This window comes from Cyprinus carpio, chromosome A3, assembly GCF_018340385.1.
Source record: "Cyprinus carpio isolate SPL01 chromosome A3, ASM1834038v1, whole genome shotgun sequence".
Classification (NCBI taxonomy): Eukaryota; Metazoa; Chordata; class Actinopteri; order Cypriniformes; family Cyprinidae; genus Cyprinus; species Cyprinus carpio.
This window is the reverse complement of record NC_056574.1, coordinates 30979473-30998664: the sequence shown is the minus strand read 5'-3', so window position 1 is coordinate 30998664 and position 19192 is coordinate 30979473. Positions and strand designations below refer to the sequence as shown.

The 19192-nt window shown below is 37.0% G+C and overlaps 1 protein-coding gene across 1 annotated transcript in view; it reads left to right on the top strand.

Annotated features, from left to right (window-relative positions):
• Positions 1–246: 246 nt before the first annotated feature.
• Positions 247–19192, top strand: part of tmem104 (transmembrane protein 104) — a 35329-nt gene continuing 16383 nt past the window's right edge. Inside the window, exons 1-8 of the mRNA XM_042729817.1 lie at positions 247–508; positions 742–814; positions 2371–2492; positions 4251–4332; positions 5212–5308; positions 5417–5497; positions 8504–8603; positions 8700–8796. Of these exons, the coding sequence (XP_042585751.1) occupies positions 770–814; positions 2371–2492; positions 4251–4332; positions 5212–5308; positions 5417–5497; positions 8504–8603; positions 8700–8796 (624 nt within the window). The 5' untranslated portion in view covers positions 247–508; positions 742–769. The remainder of the gene's footprint in view (positions 509–741; positions 815–2370; positions 2493–4250; positions 4333–5211; positions 5309–5416; positions 5498–8503; positions 8604–8699; positions 8797–19192) is intronic.

The following is a 19192-nucleotide window of genomic DNA, read 5'->3' as shown; positions in this document are numbered from 1 at the left end:
CAAGAACAAGCTACACTTTATTAAAATAGAAAACCGCTATTGTAGATTGTAGTATTTCACAATATTACTTTTTTTAACTGCATTTTTGCTGAAATAAATGCAGCCTTTGTGTATATATGTTTCTTTAAAAACAAAAAAAAAAGATCCTATATCAAGAGTGAACTGATTATATATTTGCAAAAAATAAAGCGTCTTTTTCATGAAACGTCACCACATCCAACCAATCAAGAAGCACTTCCGATCTGCTAAGCTCCACCTCCTTTCGCAAGAACTGTTTCCTGCCGCCGTCCTGCGTCTACTCAGCAGTCTATGATCTACTCTTTAATTTTAATAGATATGTTTTCCATAACACAGCAGCTTCTGAAGCCTGACTTAATTACCCGCTAATCAAACAATGAGGAGGACACGACGCGCTTCACTCTGTCATTCTGAGGACGTCACAAGAAAACTCTGTTTCTAATAAACAACAACTTCGCTCGACAGCTGGAGTCGCCTCAAACGGTGACAGGTGAGCCTTTTCCTTTAGCGTTATGAGTGATTTAAGAAAGTTTTCTGTATTGGAATTTTATATTCATAATGAAAAAGACACATTAAATCTGCCATATTCTGTAACAACTGAGTGAATATAAATAAATCATCAACGACGGTTGACGCTAGTCACGTTACTCTGGCCTACTTATGGCTGTTTGACAAAATTGTAGTGTATTAAATATTAAAACAGTCTTTTTCTTTTTCTTTCAGGTTTTAGAGTTGTGTTTTTCTCTTCGAGATGGCTGGGGGCATTACAGAAACAGGGGAGCCTTACTCACCATTTGTAAGTATTGCATGAAACTTACATGGAGTAGGTATTGATTGACCTACTTTGCATAAACACACTGGTCAGTTGGAGTATACTGTACACTCAGCTCTTTGTCTTGTGACAGTACCATAGTACTGCAAGCTGTCAGGTCAGGTCAGGTCGTGGCATGCATGAGACTGTTGCTTCCTGCCTGCATTATTCATGAAAAAGTTCAAGACTAACCTGCAATTTTTGAGTGACACTGCTGAAATGTTGTTCTGTTTTCACCCTTTTTAGGATTTGATAACCAGATAATATAAGTGAACAGTTAAGGGCTTAGGTGCCTTTATGTCCCTGTAAGTCATATGATTCGAACCACTCACTTTGTGTTACTCATTAAAGAGGAAACGAAAGCTCAGGAAACAGGATAAACATGTGTGAATGGATCAGATCAGCAGAAACCAGCGCATGATCCAAACTCGTGTTTTTGGCACATTAGCCTTGTGGTTTGCTTGCACTCATTTTCCCGTCTGACAATATGGTAACATGGCTAGACATTTGTGCAGAGTAATTGTGTTAAATGTAATGGCAATAAAGGTATTTTATAAAATCTTAAACTAAGAGTAACAGTCAAAGAGTGAAACCTGTTGAAGCCCATTTCTCATGATTAAAATAAAAAGTAATTGTGACTTATCTCACAATTTATTTGCCAGGTCAGAGTTTATATCTCACAATTCTGTCTTTTTCTTTCGTGCAATTCTGAGAAAAGTCAGAATTGTGAGATATTGAAAATTGTATTTATTTATTTATCAATTCTGTGGCAGAAACAAAAACCAAATTGCAAGATTTAAATTTAGATGGTTGAAAGAAAATGTAAGTTTTGTGATTTTTTTTAATGGTAGTCAAGCTGTGGTTACCAAAATAATGATAAACATTTAATTAAAAACCGTTTTAACTAAACTAGCTTTAGGACTCATTTAATTTTTAGACAGTTCAAGATATAAATTTAAAATGTTCATGCAGAGTACTTTATTGCTCCAAACTACAAAACTATGCATTGGCCTTCATTTGAAGACTCTTCGAAAAGAATCCTCTTGAAACAAGCTGAAATAAATCCATAAGTTTACAGGAAGGTACATAATGGTACATAATGTATCAGCTTGAGTGTGCATTATGTCTGTTATCTGCTTTGTTTTGTTCACATTGGTTAATTGGAAATGTTTTTTTAAGATGATAAGGGAATAAGGGAAGTGCTCACCAGTTTCTAATAGAATTAACAGTACATTTTGTAAGTCAAGCTCATCACTAATTTACCGTAGACTATATTGATTTATATGTGACTTGCGCACTCAAGTGGGAGAAAGTGCAGTGCATTTCAAATGAGTTATCACATACATCAGCTTATTGAATCGCATGATGGTGAGACATTCCAGACACATCCTCTTTGCAAGGAGCAAGAAAGTAGAACATAGAGCATAGACAGATAATGTGTGATAAAACTTGAGTGCCTCTTGTGATACATTTGTGATTGTGTTAAATGAATCTTTTTCTTTTGTGTATGCTATAGACGTGTTTGTTTTGTGTTCATGTAGGTTGGCCTGGTGTACATGTTCAATTTAATTGTTGGCACTGGTGCCCTGACCATGCCCAAGGCCTTTGCAGCAGCTGGCTGGGTTGTCAGCGTCTCCCTCATCACATTTTTGGCTTTTATGAGGTATGTTCACAATGAAAACATGAGGTATGTAAACAAAAACCGCACCAGAGTTTGGAAGCTTGTTTCATGTGCACCAAAGTTCAGATCTAAGTGTTAAAGGGATACTCCACCCCAAAATGAAAATGTTGTCATTAATCACTTACTCCCATGTCGTTCCAAACCTGTAAAAGCTCTGTTTGTTTTTGGAACACAATTTAAGATATTTTGGATGAAAACCAGGAGGCTTGAGACTGTCCCGTTGACTGCCAAATAAATAACAGTGTCAAGGTCCATAAAAGGTATGAAGGTCGTCATCAGAATAATCCATCTTCCATCAGATGTGCAATCTGGGTTATATGAAGTGACGGGAACACTTTTTGTAAGCGAAGAAAACAAAAATAACGACTTTATTCAATTCCTTTGTCAACAGCCTCCTCTGAGTCTCACAAGGAATTGTTGAATAAAGTCGTTATTTTTGTTTTCTTCGTGTACAAAAAGTATTCTCGTCGCTTCATAACGTTACGGTCGAATCACACTGTTATTTATTTGGCAGTCTATGGGACAGTCACAAGCCTCCCGGTTTTCATCCAAAATATCTTAAATTGTGTTCTGAAGACAAACGAAGCTTACAGGGGTTTGGAACGACATGGGGGTAAGTGATTAATGACAATATTTTCATTTTGGGGTGGATTATCCCTTTAATGCACTAACAGAGCAATCTCAGCAGAGTTTGTTTTAATCAAATGAACCTGCCAAGTGTAAATACAGCCTAAAAGGCATTGCAAAAATTGGTCAGAAAGTAAAGCTCTGAGAATAGCTCTAGCAGCATTTGTTTTCAGAAACCACTTGGTTTGTGTCCTTTTTTTTTTTTTTTTTTTTTGCTGTTTTCTTATTGCGAGTCTTAAGTGCATGCCTTGCTGCTTGGCAAGGCTGCTAGATTATTTTGGGTCTTACATATCAGGTTTAGGAGGCTGTGCGTATTAGATTTCCATCGATATTCTTTATGGTGGTTTGCCAAATAGGGTTAGAATGGGTCTCCAATTTGCATGTTGTTAGGGCGTGAACTTGAGAAGTGTAATTCTCTCCCTCGTCTCTGCCTCATCTTGTGTGCAGTGTGAGAGCACAGCCATCTCTTCTTTTGGTCTTTCTTGCATGCGATTTCTCTCTGTCACTCGCTCATCTTTAGCTGATCTCTCAACCCTGTTACCGCTGGTGCTGTGGCCATCAAAGCACATTTATCACCTCTGCCAACCTGTCAGCTGTCTGAGTCACTGACACAGCCCAGGGGAGAGTTATGAGTGTTTAGATGAAACTGGATGGAGCTGTATATCAGTGAAACAGCAGAGGAAAGAGCCCAGACAGCAGTGGTCTTTAAATACAGGTTATAAGAGGAGATGGACGTAGTGTATATGACTTACAGTTTTGCATATTTTGCTCTAGGGCTGAATTGCACAGTTAAAAGTCTGTGTGTTTTATTTTTATTTTATTTTCTGCTTAAAGTAGATCATATCTGTTATTATTTTTTCCCCACTTACAAACCCAGCACAACATAAAAGTTGTGAAATTGCGGAAATATATTGAATTTAGTGAAGAAGAGAAAAAAAAAACCTTTTGTCTGGTGTTTAAAATAATGTGCAAAATCATGATTATCATTTTTTATTTTTTTTTATGTTGTCTTTAAGGCTTTTATTTCTGATACCAGCCAGTGGCTTGTCTCTGTATTATGTTTTTCCTTGTTCTTATTTTTAAAGACTTTTTAACTCTTCTGTCTTCTCTTAGTTTCATGACCACCACATTTGTAATTGAAGCCATGGCTGCCGCCAATGCACAGCTGCGCTGGAAGAGGAGAGAACAGGAAGAGGTTAGTGACTGCAGTGAATGCAACGGGGCAATTTAGGGCAGAAATACTAAAATAGAGCTGTTATGTGTTGAAGAAGACTCAGAATAAGGCCACTGCTTAGTACATTTCTATATAGAAAACATCTCTGGCAAACAATCTTAGCCTATAAAACTTTAAAAGCAAAATGTTTATATTTATTTTTAATAGATGATCTCTTAAAAGGACAGTTCACCAAAAATGAAGATGTTAGCATTTACGCTCCCTCATGTTGTTCCAAACCTGTATGTTATTACCTCACAAAAGAAGCTAGGCTGAATGTTCACCATACAATGAAAATCAAAGGGGATGAGTGCTGTAGAGCTCCAAAAAAAAAAAAAAAGCCCCATAGATGTGAAAATCACACTGTATTCAAAGTAGTCTGAAGCCATACATTACAGATCAAACACTAGTTCAAAATACAGTAAAAACAGTGATGTTGTGAAATATTATTACAGTTTAAATAACTGCTTTCTAGTTGAATATATTTAAAATTTATGTTTATTCCTGTGATACAAAGCTTTATTTTCAGCATCATTACTCCAGTCTTCAGTGTCACACGATCATTCAGATAATACTGATTGATTTGCTGCTCAGAATTGTTGAAAACATTTGTGCTGCTTAATATTTATTTTCTTTAAGGGTTCTTTAGTGAATAGAGAGTTCACAAGAACAGTAATAGTAAAGACATTTATAATTTTGCAAAAGATTTTTCTCAATTTTATCCACCCTTGCTAAATTAAAATATTCAGTTCTTTCAAAAGAAATTACAGACCCCAACTTTTTGGTTTTTGGTTGTAAGCATGTTGTTGTTTTTTTTTAGAATAATTAAACTAACCATTTTTGTGGTCACAACCATTTTAAATTAATGACAGCGACTCCAGCTCGGACTATTCGGATGATGAGGTTGTTATCCGGGGACGCTCAGAACCTGTCGAGACGCGGCCCATTCTCTCTGTCCGTAAGTGCTGTTTGTATTGCTCTGTGTCTTTGTCAGTATAATTGTTTGCAGTGTTACTCAAGATCAGAATCTTAAGGTCACTGTTGGTTTTGTCATGTGATATAACAGAGCGTGCCGTGAATGTAGACCACTTTGACATTGTCGAGAGAGTCGAGTTGGGACAAATGGCCTCCATGTTTTTTAATAAAGGTAAGAGTTCTTGCATCATTATACACTACAGTGTAATCTTCAGTTAAGACATTTAGCTTTATAAGGCTATTAAACAGGCTTTAAAAGATGGCTTCCGAAGGTCAGGTTTTGCTGGAATCTTCAGTCACAGTTAACAAGGTTATTGGCTGCTAATGAAGTGTAATAAGAACTAGTTCAGTTACATTTGGTTGTAATTACCTCACTCTAGATCTGTTATCTACTCTAATGTAAGGAAAGGGGAGGCTTGCTCAATGATGGAGAACCCAGGTAATGAGAATCTTACGATGAAAACGAAGAAGATGAGTTCACCTTGAACTACGGACCAAGGTGTCATTTATACAGATTCCTATTTTCAGGATTCTTGCCCTCCCAAGCATCATTTCACAAGCGGCGCTATGCAAAGGCTGACTCAACAGTGCCCAGAGCAGCCTTGTAATATCTCAGCAGCATTGCTTTTGGCATCTTTTCCAACCATCAAGCAAAGGACGGACTTTAGAAATGGCTTGCTGCACTGTTCCACACAGGGTTGGAAATTTAACCGTGGCTTGGGGCAAAAATGCCACTAAAATGAACAAAAATCCTTCCAAATTTAAGATAAGGGGGTACAATTACCTCTACACAATTAAACTGGAGTTCAAAATTAGAGAGCAATCTATAAATAAAATCTATACAGTAATGATTTGTCATAATGCAGTTCTTTTTTGTAATAAATGAAATTATATAACAAGAATTCATATGCTTTACAGTATGTAGGCTATTTACATCATACAGCATTATGCAGTTGTTGTATAAATGTGCCACATTTGAGCAGCATTAAACAGTTGGTGTAAATAAACATACCATGATCGATGCAGCTTCTGTACCACCTTTGCAGTATAAATGTTTTTGAGAGTTTTATTGGTAATAATCTATAGTATTCTGATTTGTTTTAATAGTATTTGGAATAAAAGGCAACACAGAAACAGTTAGTAAGGTAAATGTAAAAACTGACCATACAAGAGTTAAAAAATGCCCTGGAAATCAATTCCAGGTGGCAAACATGGAAAAGGTCATTTCTGACCCTTGTCCTATAGGTCCACAGCATGTGATGGCAAACAGCACCCACTAGGTGGCGCACTCGTCACACCCTCCAACAAACCAGTGCTGCACGCACTCACTTTTGGTGAACACAAACACACTCTTGTAGCTTCAAGGCTTTGTGTTTTCTCAGCACGGACATCACGTGTTCGCCCTGTCGACTCTTCGTTATTCTATTAAGTGTGATGTGTTAAAATAGCTCACTTTGCCCTGACCTTTCCCAGCGCAGAATGGAGTTATGTGGGAGAACTTGGGAGAAGCTAATGACTACCTGAGCAGGATAGCCGCCTCTGATCATAAATGCATTAAATGGAAGCATAACTCACTCTGAAGGAGATTCGTTTAGTTAGTGTGACTTTAGTATTGACTGTAGCTTTAAATATAATACTCGTTTGCCTTCCTGTCTTAGGACATGCTGTCTTTTTAGTGCTAGTGCAATTGCTAAACGCAGCCTTTGTAATGGGGGTGATCAGTCCATGAGCTGCCATTCAGCGGCAAGAAACCGCACCAAAATCAGCTGTAGTTAGAATGTTGAATGGACTTTAGGATTGTTGAGGCTGGTGGGAGGTTGTTTCTAGAGAAGACACAATCAGCGACTATTTGGTTGCAGTTAAGGTGGAATGTGAGTCCGTTCTGGTCTGAAATTACTAACAGGAATCCTAGCTTTCGTCGTTTTATCATTGCACAGATTTCTTCATGGCCGCTGGTTTATCAGGGGTGTTCAAAGTGACTGTAACCTTCCCACTGACAGGTGGATTAGAAGTCAGCTTCGGATAATGTCACTGTTTTTAGGTGTGCTTGCACCTAACCATAACTTGTTAAATTTGATGCATAAATTGTCTTGCACTGTTTATGCTACATGCATGATGGATACCTTAAATCATGCAGCTCATTAAGAAGAGTGTGCTGTTACTTTTCAAAGTGATAAAACTACAACAAAATCCCATAGACTTTAGTTGATGGAAGAACCTGAGCCATATTTAAATTTGCGCATGATCACTTTTTCCATATTTAGATTGCCTCACTTAGTTATTCTTCACCTAATTTCAAACAATATTTATTTTTTTTATTTTATTTTAAATATATTTAGAAAAAAATAGTATATTATATAAATAAATTAATTATATTTTTTTTTTATATGAATTTCATTGGTTGTTTGTCATAACATGAAAATAATTATTAGTGTATCTGAATAGACCCAAAATTTATCATTACATCTCTTTATTGCATTTAAATGTACATTTGCATGATAATGATTGTTGTTTTGTTTTTATTTAGGAGAAATTGTTTAAAAAAGAATATAGAAACTTCAGTATTTCTATATTTATAGTAACAGACAGGCCTTTTTTCTCTTTTATAAATTTTCTTTAAGAAATTGTAAAATAAGCACTTCACCTGACTTGGTGTTCATAATTCCCCATGTTTTCTGCCAGGTTTTTGACACTCATCTTTGTAAAATGAACTGGGACTGGTTTAAAAATTATATTCTTAATTAACCTCAATATTTCAATATTTAAAGTAACAATAAGTAAGCTTATTGGTCGGCTGGACCGTTCAAGATTCTCGTGGGAGCTTTGGTGGTGATGAATGTGTGATATGGTTAGTCCATGTGTTTCCTCTTGAATGCTCTCCATCTCATCTCCAACTGGCAGGGACTGAGTGATGGATGGATGGAGGAACAGGTGAAGAGGAGTGTGGAGTTAATGAAGAGAAGAGCAGGGGGGAATTTCGTAATGAAGTGCTTGCTTTTTTAATTAGGATGATTTATACGGCTGTTATGTGGCCCATGCGTTTAGTGGGTATAGAGTGTTGGGGAGGAACAACATCGGAGGAATCTTCATGTTCAGTCAACATCTCTGTTTGTATTTGAAGTGATGTTTTATGTAAAGCCATGCATCTTTAGAGTGACAGATGATGCTTCTTTCACAGTTGGCGTCAACATGTTCTACATCTGTCTCATCGTCTACCTGTACGGAGACCTGGCCATTTATGCTGCTGCTGTACCTGTATCATTGATGGAGGTTGCATGGTGAGTTCATTTTTCTTTGAACCTGTCTGCTATTTTATAAACTCCTGAAATTGTTTTTTAAGAGGTCATAAGTGTCTAATTGTTTGCGTCTCGCAGTGGGAATCACTCATGCAGTGCTGGGAGTGTGAAATACAATGACACCGATTCATGCTGGGGCCCTGTAAGACGCAAAGACGCCTACAGAGTGTTTCTGGTGAGTACAGCAGCGCCTGTTACAAACACAAACTGTCAAACACAAGCACCTCGTTGGCAGCACTTCTGTCTCGGCAGGGTGCTGGACTCAAACCAGCTGAAGGCTGAAGGTAAGGAAGACAAATGAGACACTTAATACTTCTGCGTAATCTCTGTGGACTCCTCGCCCCATGTGTACCAGGAGGCTCTTGAGTGCCCTTGAAATTCACGTAGAGCTACAGCACATGACACCGGTGTGACTTCCTCCTTGGCTTTAGCATCACAACAGTGATTGATGTGCCGATTCATTCATTCCGTTCTTCTCCTTCATCTCTAGAAATGAGGGAAGTGGCGGTCACATCTGCCAATAAAAAGCATTGGTGCAGCAGGTTTTTTTTTTATTTATTTTTTTATCCATCGCATGGATAAGCCTCTTACTGCATGTTAACCACAGGACATCATGCTGATTTTAGAATATGTGCCAATATGTGCTTGCCTTAAAGATGAGGAGCTTTTTTCCCTTTCGTGCTTGGTTTGGCATCTCGTGTAGAGTTTTAAGATGAGGTCACGTGCCATAACTTTGTATGTTGTGTATCTGCTGTAATTGAGTTTAGTTCATCAGATCATTTCTGTATGCAGGCATTTAGGATGCTAGAAGACATAACCCACATCTTCTGTTCCCAAACTCTGAATCGTTTGACTAGAAGAACTTTTTTTGTTTTTTGATGAAAGATTAATCCACCCAGTTTATGAACTGAGTGTCGCTGCGGCGGTTCTGTTCCTCTCACCTTCATCTCCAACTGTGTCTGTTGTTGTAATAGAGGAAAATTGACCAATTTTGAGTCTGGGGAATGTCCATAGGGCCCAACTGTCTGAGCCACCGACTTTATGAGCTTTATCAGACCAGGTAAATCTGTGCCACGGGATGTTTAACCAAACACTTGGAAATTCATGTTACAGCAATACAAAAAAAATAAAAAATAAAATAAAAATCGTACTTTTAATTGTAATATAAAAAAATAGTGCATTGTTTAAGTGTTAAATGCATTATTAAAATGTTAATGTAATATTATTAATACATTTAAATGATAAAAATTATATTAAAATTTCTGTTGCATAGTTGCATTGAGTGTTCCGAATTTGGAATATTCTAATTAAAAATAAATAAAATTGTGTCTGAAAAGAAAGCTTGTGTGATGTGAAGAAACTTTTTCTGCATTACAGTAATGAGATTTTTGGGGCAATGTGCTTATTTGGCTTGAACATGGAAATGGCAACAAATAACAAATCTTAATGGTCCTACAAATAGGATATTTATATTTAATAATTTTGAGACTTTTTTTATTTTAAAAATGTCAGGTCACATTTGCATGCAAATGACTGCCATTTACATAAATCCACCATCTTTGCTCTAAATTTGTTTTCAGGTTCGTCTTATACCTGAGCTTGTCGGAGAACACTTAACTTATATTAGTTTAGCACTTTTCAATCGTGTTGTTAATTAGCAGTTCCTCACTGACACTCATTTCTTTCATAGCAATTTAGTCAGTCTAACCAGAGTCCTTGTTACTTATATGGCCTTGCATTCTCGATCAGTGCTGATCATGCATATCTATCTCCCGTCCGATTAAGAAGACTGCTGCTGAGACGTAGCACAATGCTATTACAGGCGCCATGATGTGAGAAAAATGAGGAGATCTAAAAGTTTCACCTGTTATTATATCTTCAATCTTCAGAAATGCATTCATGGCAATATTCCAGATTATTGAATTGTATCTAAGTGCCCATATGCCCTTTTAACATGTCTTGAATATATTCCTAGATTATCTTACTTTACTTTAAAATAGTGAATTATGGCCCTACAGCTATAGCGCAGATGTGTTAGTTTTTTCTGTGTTTTGACTTTGACTTGAAGCTGTACGTGTTCTGCCTGTGAATATTTGAGAGCGATGGTCAGTTGTATCCCCTCGTGGCCAGCCGGATTGATGTTTGACACGTTAGCGCAGCCTCATGGCATAAGCTTTTGAAAAGAAAAAAGAAAGATTAAGAGGGATATTATGGCTTCACATAACACCTTGCCTCACTATAATCCCTGAGTGGGTGGCAGACCGTGACACTGTTCTTTCTCTACCTGTGACACACAAAGAGGGATGTTTTGGATGTCTTCCTTTAGAGGAATGTGGCGTAGGAATGGAGTGTACTGGACTAAAGACTCTCAAACTGCATGTCTCAGCAAAGGCCTTTATAGCTGCTGTTCTGCTTTGTTCTGCTTAACGGCCGTTCACACCAAATACAACTCAACCGTACATTGTGTAAAACGTCCTGCCTCAGCAAAGCACGATATCAGTGTCTTTAATTCTGACATGTATAGTAGGGATGGATGACTTAGTTGTCTTTGTTTTTTGTTTTATTTTTAAAGTAGTGGTGCTTTAACAGGTTTAATGGATGCTAATGGAACCAGCTGTGATTGGTGTCATAAAACTGGGCAGTTTCTTGTTTAAATTCATGCCTTTTAAAACAAAACCCCAAGCAAATTCACCTCTTTTCAACAAACTCAAAGATGCTTTCACATAAAAATGACATTTTTGTAATTTACTCACCCTCATGTTATTGCAAATATTTTGTGTTCCTCATTAATTTTTTTTTTTTGAGGAATATATCTGTTTTAGTAAAATATATAGTATTGAATATAAAGTATAACACTAAAAATGTCTCTGCTTTTTACGTGACTTGATTTAACCTACTTCTGAATAAAATATTCATTGGAAATTAATATCAGAAGCGACTTCATCCATCAGGATTTGATTGGGTCATGAAATGTCAGACTGTGATACAACTGATATATTATTTTTCCCTGCCTTCACTGATTTGTTTCATAAGTAATTAAAGTAATTTTGTATGAACAGAATTTAATGATTTAAAAATGTTTTTACGTATCTTTCTCTGAAATGACCTTTATATACTTACTTTTTACTTTTTAATAGTTTTATATTAAAATGTGAATAAAAGTACATTTGCCAGCCATACTTAATATACATTTTCATATTAAAATATAAATCAAAGTAAATTTGCTAGTATAATTTTTTTTTTTTTTTTTCAGGGTGTATTAAATATATTCACTGAATAATCCTACGCAATAGGGTCTTGTAATGTAATTATTACATTTATGATCCAATTTGCACTCCATGTTTTATGACTCATTGCACATTAGTTTTCATAATGAACAGTGTGTATGTAACATCATGTGCTCAATTAATTTTTGTTCTCAGGTCATATGTAGATCACTGCAGCCAGTCACTTTTTTATCCTATCATTAAAAAAAAAAAAAAAACTTATTCCAGCACTTGCCGTTCTAGTGGCACCGCAAACAAAGAGCTATTTTTGAACTCTGGCTCAACAGCTGTCCCTGAGCAATGCTATATTTTTAAAGTCAGAGACGGATGACCCACAAACCTCTGAAAATATCAGGGCTGTGGTACAAGGGCACAAAACGCCATTTCAAAGCAAAATAATAGTAATTTCTCTACCCTTAATTAAGCAGTTTTGACAATTCTGAAACACTTCGGTAGATCCATTGGGATTGTCTGAAACTGGTATGGCTAAGGCTAAATGGTTTTGTTGCCTGTAAAGTCAGACAGGCCTGTCTTTGATCAGTAGTAAAGGTCCACACTGTGTCATGTTCACTGCAAACTGTTAAGAAGATCAGTAGACTGAGACTTCATCTGTTGTCGATTCATTTCAGTGTCCATTTTAAGAGCTTTATAAAGAACTAAACTATCTGTTCATGCTTTAATGGCATCTGATCATTTGGCACTAGCACGCATCTTTTGACCGAAACGTTGTCATACAAGCACTCGAAAGTTTAAAAGATATACTTGAGTTCAAGTCCTAGACTTTGTTGATTCATTTAGGGAATGTATTGATAGCCTTCTGTGGATCTGCTTATATATGGAAGGGATAATGTGGAGCAAGGCTGTAAATTATATCAAGGACAGGAAGGTGTCCTCCTTTTTCTCATTGGGCTGGTAATTATTCTGAAGGAGAAGCTGGATTAATGGCTGTACATGATTACCTTTTTTCTCTGGGTCCTTGTTAAATGAGCTCATTTTCTTAACCATCTTGATGGGACCTTTGTACCAAACAGTCTTGCTCATAAGCTACGTTTCTCAATGTCTCAATCTCATTGATCACTGCAAACCAGCAGATTCTTGTGGCATAAACAGAGTCGCAGTCAAGTGACCTTAAGCATATTTTATTTTCTCCGTCTTGGTGAAAAGGATGATCACAAACAGTCCTAAACAATGCTGGTTAATTTGCCTTTACAGCAATATAGTAAACATTTGAGAACTCAAGTTGTCAGCAGTAGATTTGGGTTTTGCAGCTCTCTTGGAGAAAGCTCTTAGTGTAGATGGCTCTGCAGGAATAAGACAACGCAGATGGTTTAGTGGATATTAGCACAGCAGGACGAGGAGCTTGAGCAGTGGCCCACCAGGGGAAGAGTCCTCTCTCTAATCCACAGTGGGAGCATCGTGCCAGTGCAAACACTGGCTGACCCACAGTCACACTGCCAGTTCTCGCTAAACTGGAAAGAAGTTGTTGTAAGGACAGTGAAAAGATGTGGCAGATAAACTTAGAGGGAAGTAAATGCAGATAAAACAAGCTCAGCCTTGGGTTAAGATCATGATATACCATGTCTGTGGCACACTTGACAGCTCTTTATATCTTCTGTAGGATATGCAAGGATGAGTCTGTCACAATGCTGTAAACATTGCGGTAGTTGATGTCACAGTGACAGCTTTGGTCCCAATGCTGTTTAGGATCCCACAGCTGTCGCCCCATGTTTTAGTGTGTCTCGTTTTGTTATTAGCTGTGTTAGTTGTCTGGGGAAAATCCCATAGATTTACACTGAAGAGACTGTAATATCATAGAGATTTGGAATAGTAAGTAACCCAGAGCGTCCTTGCAACCCCCAACAGCCCTCAAAAGTTTGTCTAGTGTTCATTCAGGTCCTCTTCTGTTTTATTCTGCTGTAACCCATTATTATAATTACTTAATTTCCCATAAGTCCATTTCGGCATGCTTAACTTCGGTCCACTGAACAGCTTGTGTGTTCACCGGGAGTTTCCTGCTGGGTACAATTTTGTTCTCAGGTTGGTAAAGCTGTTTATCTGGTCCAAGGACATGGCGGAGTGATGTAATGGTCTTCCTCGGTGGGTGTCAGGACGAAGCTGTACGTGATTTCCATTAAATGAAATCCTCAAGCACAACCGATGTATCATTATTAAAACATCCTTGCGTATGTCACCCTGAACACACAAGCTACTTGTTTGACCTTCATACCTCATGTTTGGTGCCTGGAAGACATTCAAACCGTTGTTTAGGAGCATTTTAGATTTGTTTGTCTTTTTACGTGAGCTTTACTTCAGTATTTATCAGATGGAATAAATGTGAGGATCATATTAGTAAGGAACACTGACTAGATTTGGAGTTATTTGGTGGAGATTGTCCAATTTTATTATTATTGTTTTTATTTCAGTCACCGTCTCCAGCCCTGACCTGGCATTTTCTTTTAAAAATATCATTAAGTCCCTGACTGCTTTAGAGTATAGGGAAGGTCTCAATTATATTTTTTTAAAGAAAGTTACAATAGATGTGAATAAAATGAAATGGAAATGACAGATTCTTCCCACTCTGTTGCCAGTTCTGAATACAAAAACTGTATTAATAAATTTTATATATATATATAATATATTATTCAAGTTTGTCATACCTTCTACAAATTTAGTGCAGACTGCGGCCCCGTTTACTCTACTGCGTTTTCATTTTAAACCGCAGAACTTTTGCTACGGTTCCGCCTATCATTTACACTACTCCGGCATTTTCGACCCTTGAAAACAGAGACTTTTGGAAATGCCGGGGTTGCGTTTCAGTATAAATGGACCAAAACGAAGACTTTTGAAAATGATGGCATAGCTGGCCACATTCGCTCTGCGTATCCTTGACGACCGTGTAAACAATAACATCATGCGCATTGTTGTAATAGGGAATCTGCCTATTCATATCTATGGCTGTACCTCCATGCATGGTCACGTGACATGCGTTTTTGGTTGTGTATTGTGAACGGAGATTGTTTCTGAAATGCCAGTGTAGACGAGGATTGTTTTCATTCTAAAACGCTGTTTTAAAACGAAAACTCACTAGTGTTTACGGGGCCTGAAACAGATTTCCTCCTCCTTTTTCTTTGGCAAATTTAGGTAATATTATAATTATTTGGTGTTATATTTATTTGTAGTTAATGTGCATGTCTTTTGATCAAACTTTTTCTTCAGTCCAAATCAAGCAAAATGATGTTTTAATGGTTGTTTGTTTTAAATAATCTAATTTTTTCCAAAAATATGTGGGTGGAAACATGATCGTCTGTCAAAATTTGTTGTATGGCTTTAAAAGAGTACTAAATGTCAGTTTCATTGAAAAAAAATGTTTTAGGGTTATAACAAATAATGTGGCTTTCATAACTGTGTGACTCTTTTTTTCCCCCCACGAACTTTTAGTAATGGAGCAGTATTACATTGAATCTATTACATTTTCTTTCGTTTTTTGTCTTTACCTTTTATTTTATTATTTCCTTTTCTTCTCTTTTGATGTTCTTCTCTCTTCATTTTCTCTTTTTGTCCTTTTTGTGTTTCACTTTTCTTTTTTCCTTTCCTTTACTTTCCCTTTGCCTTTCTGGTTTCTTTTCCATTTTTATTTTGTTAATGTGGTTAAGCTTAGTTGTTGCATGTCTGGGTTTCTAACCAACAGGTTGCATATTAAAAACCTGCATCTGCAAAACTTCAGCTCTCTCTGTTGTGCCCTTGGTCAAGGCACGTGGCCCCCGCTTCCTTCAGGGGGACTTAACATGGTGACGTGGTGTGAAAAGTCATGTCAGCCCCGATCTTATAAAAACTCTATTTAGCTTCCGTTGAACTGGAACTGGTTACAAGAGAATAAGAGAAGTGCTTTTGTGAACTTGACAAAGTATTACAAAGTCATGAGAATTAGACCTGCTCCTCAGTGGCTCCCGCTGTTTTAGAAAGTTTGATTCACACCACAGTTGCCAGAGTAATCATGCTGTAAATGACTCTAAATGGACGAATGGTTTCTTTTTAAAAATATACAGACATTTTTTTTTTGGCCTTTGGGAGAGAGCTGTTGACCCATGAATGGTGGAGTAATGCAACTGTCCAGCCTTAATGAACACCACCAGACCCGTTGTGATTTATAGGCTCTGTGACCGTTAGAAATACAGATTGTGTGATATGAATAGTGGTGGAAAGAGTACTAAGAAATTGTACTTAAGTAAAAGTATTGCTCTACTTGAGGAATAATTTACTTGAGTACAAGTAAGAGTGAAAAAGTAGTTTGCTGAAAAACTACTCAAGTTACTGCATTACAAAGTATTTTAGTATTATTTTTCTATTTTTACCCAAAATGAGACGATGTGAGCATAATGGAGCAGGGCTAACCCTCACACGGATGTACTTTAATGTCTGTTTCACAAGTGAGACCCAGGAAATCCCTTATATGGACAAATGCATCAGATGTCACTACAGCTGAATAACATGCAGATAGAGATGCTTTGGCTGATGAAACCTAGAAGACAATAAACACACAACTGCAATACAACACTAATTGACAGCTTGTATCACAGTAAAGATTTTTATAAGGAATATTTTCTGTCTCACTGTGATAAGAAGCAACATGGAACCACATAAGCTAATTGTTTCAAACACGACTGATGTTTTATAGTGATTTTGAAGCAAAACATGATATTGGTCTCATAAATTGTCATGCTTGACTCTATTTACCATTCAACTGAACTATGTGCATGTATTTTAGACACTAACATTGTTCTTGCTCCATCCATGCAATAACTGTGTCCTATCAACTGACTGTAATATCGACGGTATGACCCATTTCAGGAGCTGACATACGTAATTATGATTTAAAGTCAGAAATGCTAATGATGCTGATTCAAAATGACAGTGCCGGTGATTGACAGTCGAAGCATAACGCGGTTTATACGGCCCACCCCCGCAGCTGAACTGGAAGTTTAGATTGGTTTTGCACCCGAGTCAGACCTGTCTGTTATTGGCTGAAGCGCAGGGCTCCACCCCAGGAGTTTGAAAAGTGTCCGGCTCACTTTGTCAGGTTTTTTTTTTTGTTTTGTACTTTGTACTTTTGGTGAAAAATAAGTGTAGCGAAGTTGAATACTTTAGTTTTATTCTACTCAAGTAAAAGTACCACAATTTAATTATGCTCAAGAAGGTAGGAAAAAATGTACTCAAGTACTGTAACGATAGTATTTGTAATTAGTTACTTTCAACCTCTAGATATGAATGAGAGTGAGGTGAGTTACACATATTCCAAGAGACATATTGATCATATTTACAAGATTTTTCTTCAATTTGACTCTTGAGTTGGGAACCTGGTTGGTATTTATCAGTCTTAGTTTTGAGCTTTTCAAACAACTAAATTTCGTTTGTGCCCAGGCTAAAATGTAAACATATTAAGCTTCATGTCTTTGTTAGTAAGGAAAAAGAGAAAGAAATTGCCCAACAAATCTGATTTATTGTGTTTTATTGTTTTTTTTTCTGTGAAGACAAGATCTTTTTGGGAAATGTTATCATGGATTGAGACCAATAATCAAAATATTTCCAGGACAAAAAACAGTCAGTGGTCTTTTGGCCTTTCCTACTGTCAGATTCAAGCAGACAAAACCGATGAACACTCCATTGAGTCAGATATACAGCATTGATTTTATGACACTTACTGTCTTAATATGAAAATCTACTGGGACAAACAAATATTTGTGCTTTCTGTGATTGAATAGAGCAATGTGCAGAAAAATCTCTCTTGACAGCTTTCATCTTTCCTGGGATTCTAGGCATATTTGCTGCTTTTTATATGTTTGCACGGATAGTTTATTGGATCATTCAGAATGATTGGGGAGAGACTGAATGAGCCAGAACTTGAACCATCATCCACTCATGAGATTTGAGGATCTGCACCATGGTTCTGATGCCTGAAAGTTTCTGATTTGTGCTAATTTTGTAGAAGTTCATGTATGATATCATTTCGGATCATGCCATGAGTGACTTTGGAATGATCATTTAGGATTGTTTCATTACACATCATTGAGAGTTTTTATCGGTTATTTTTGTTGTGTATCATGAAGTTGTATTATGTTTAAATCCAATATTCAATTTATGCCAATACACTAACCCCAAACCAAAACAAAGCCTTAACTGCTTTTCTTGTTGAAGGATGGGTCAAGCTGCAGTTGCACTACAATTTTTAGATTGCTTTCTTTAATGCATTCGTTGCACATCCATTTATTCATTAATTGAGCTCTTAATTGTGATGGTTTATTGCTGCTCATTTTGGAGGTTAATGACGCTGCCTGACACATACAATGAGCTGAAAAAGCTCAATTACGGAGTCATTATTGGCTTACAATTTTTACACTGGCTTCGTAGATGGTTTATTCTGCCTGATGTGTGTTTTATTAGCCTGTATTACACTGATGGCTTTAAATCTGAGGTCAACTACAAGACACTACAGTTAGAGGTTTGTGGGAAGTTCAGGTAGTGTAGCATATAAGAAGTGTTGTAGTGTAATGTTCTCCTCTACATTCTGCTATGCACATGTGTTTTATTATTGTTATTAATTATTAAATTTGTTTTAGATGCTTCTGTTTTGAGTGTGAATTATATATTATTCTATAGTCTGTACTGTTAGCTGATGTTGCAGCAGTGCATCTGCTTTCCATTTGTTGATCCTGTCTAGAATGTCTAACAAAGATTAGCAGTGGAGACAAATGCCACTGGGATCTTGACACTGTGGGGATTGGAAATATAATCCCGGTTTTACATGTTGCTATCAGTTGAGTTATAATCCTACATTCTGTGCCGCCACACGAGCCTTCCCAGAGACTACAGCCACAAATGCCCACTAGAGCATCCACACTTGGTACATCTGAAGCTAGGGGAGTAATCAGGAAGAAAACTTTCCTGGCTTTGCTCACTACACACTTTAAATAGAGGAGGTTTTATATATTGGGCAGTTCTGGAGCCCCACCTTGTTCAGTACATGTAAGGGTGAGGTTTGTACTTCTTCAGTTCACAAGTTTTACAAAAATAGTTTGTTTCCAAACAGGAAACTCAAGTCATAATGCTAATAACACACTTGCTCAGATATTTGTTATCCTGAATTTGAAGTCTTGTGCCGTGACAGTGTCAGCATCCCCTGGTGCCAAATAACGGTCATCGGCTGTTGGTTTCATTTCACTCATATTGATGTGATAAGTCAAGTCCTGCTTTTCCGTAAAGCTATTCACCTTTGCATTTTCTCATTTAATTTTTTTGGTTTATCTTATT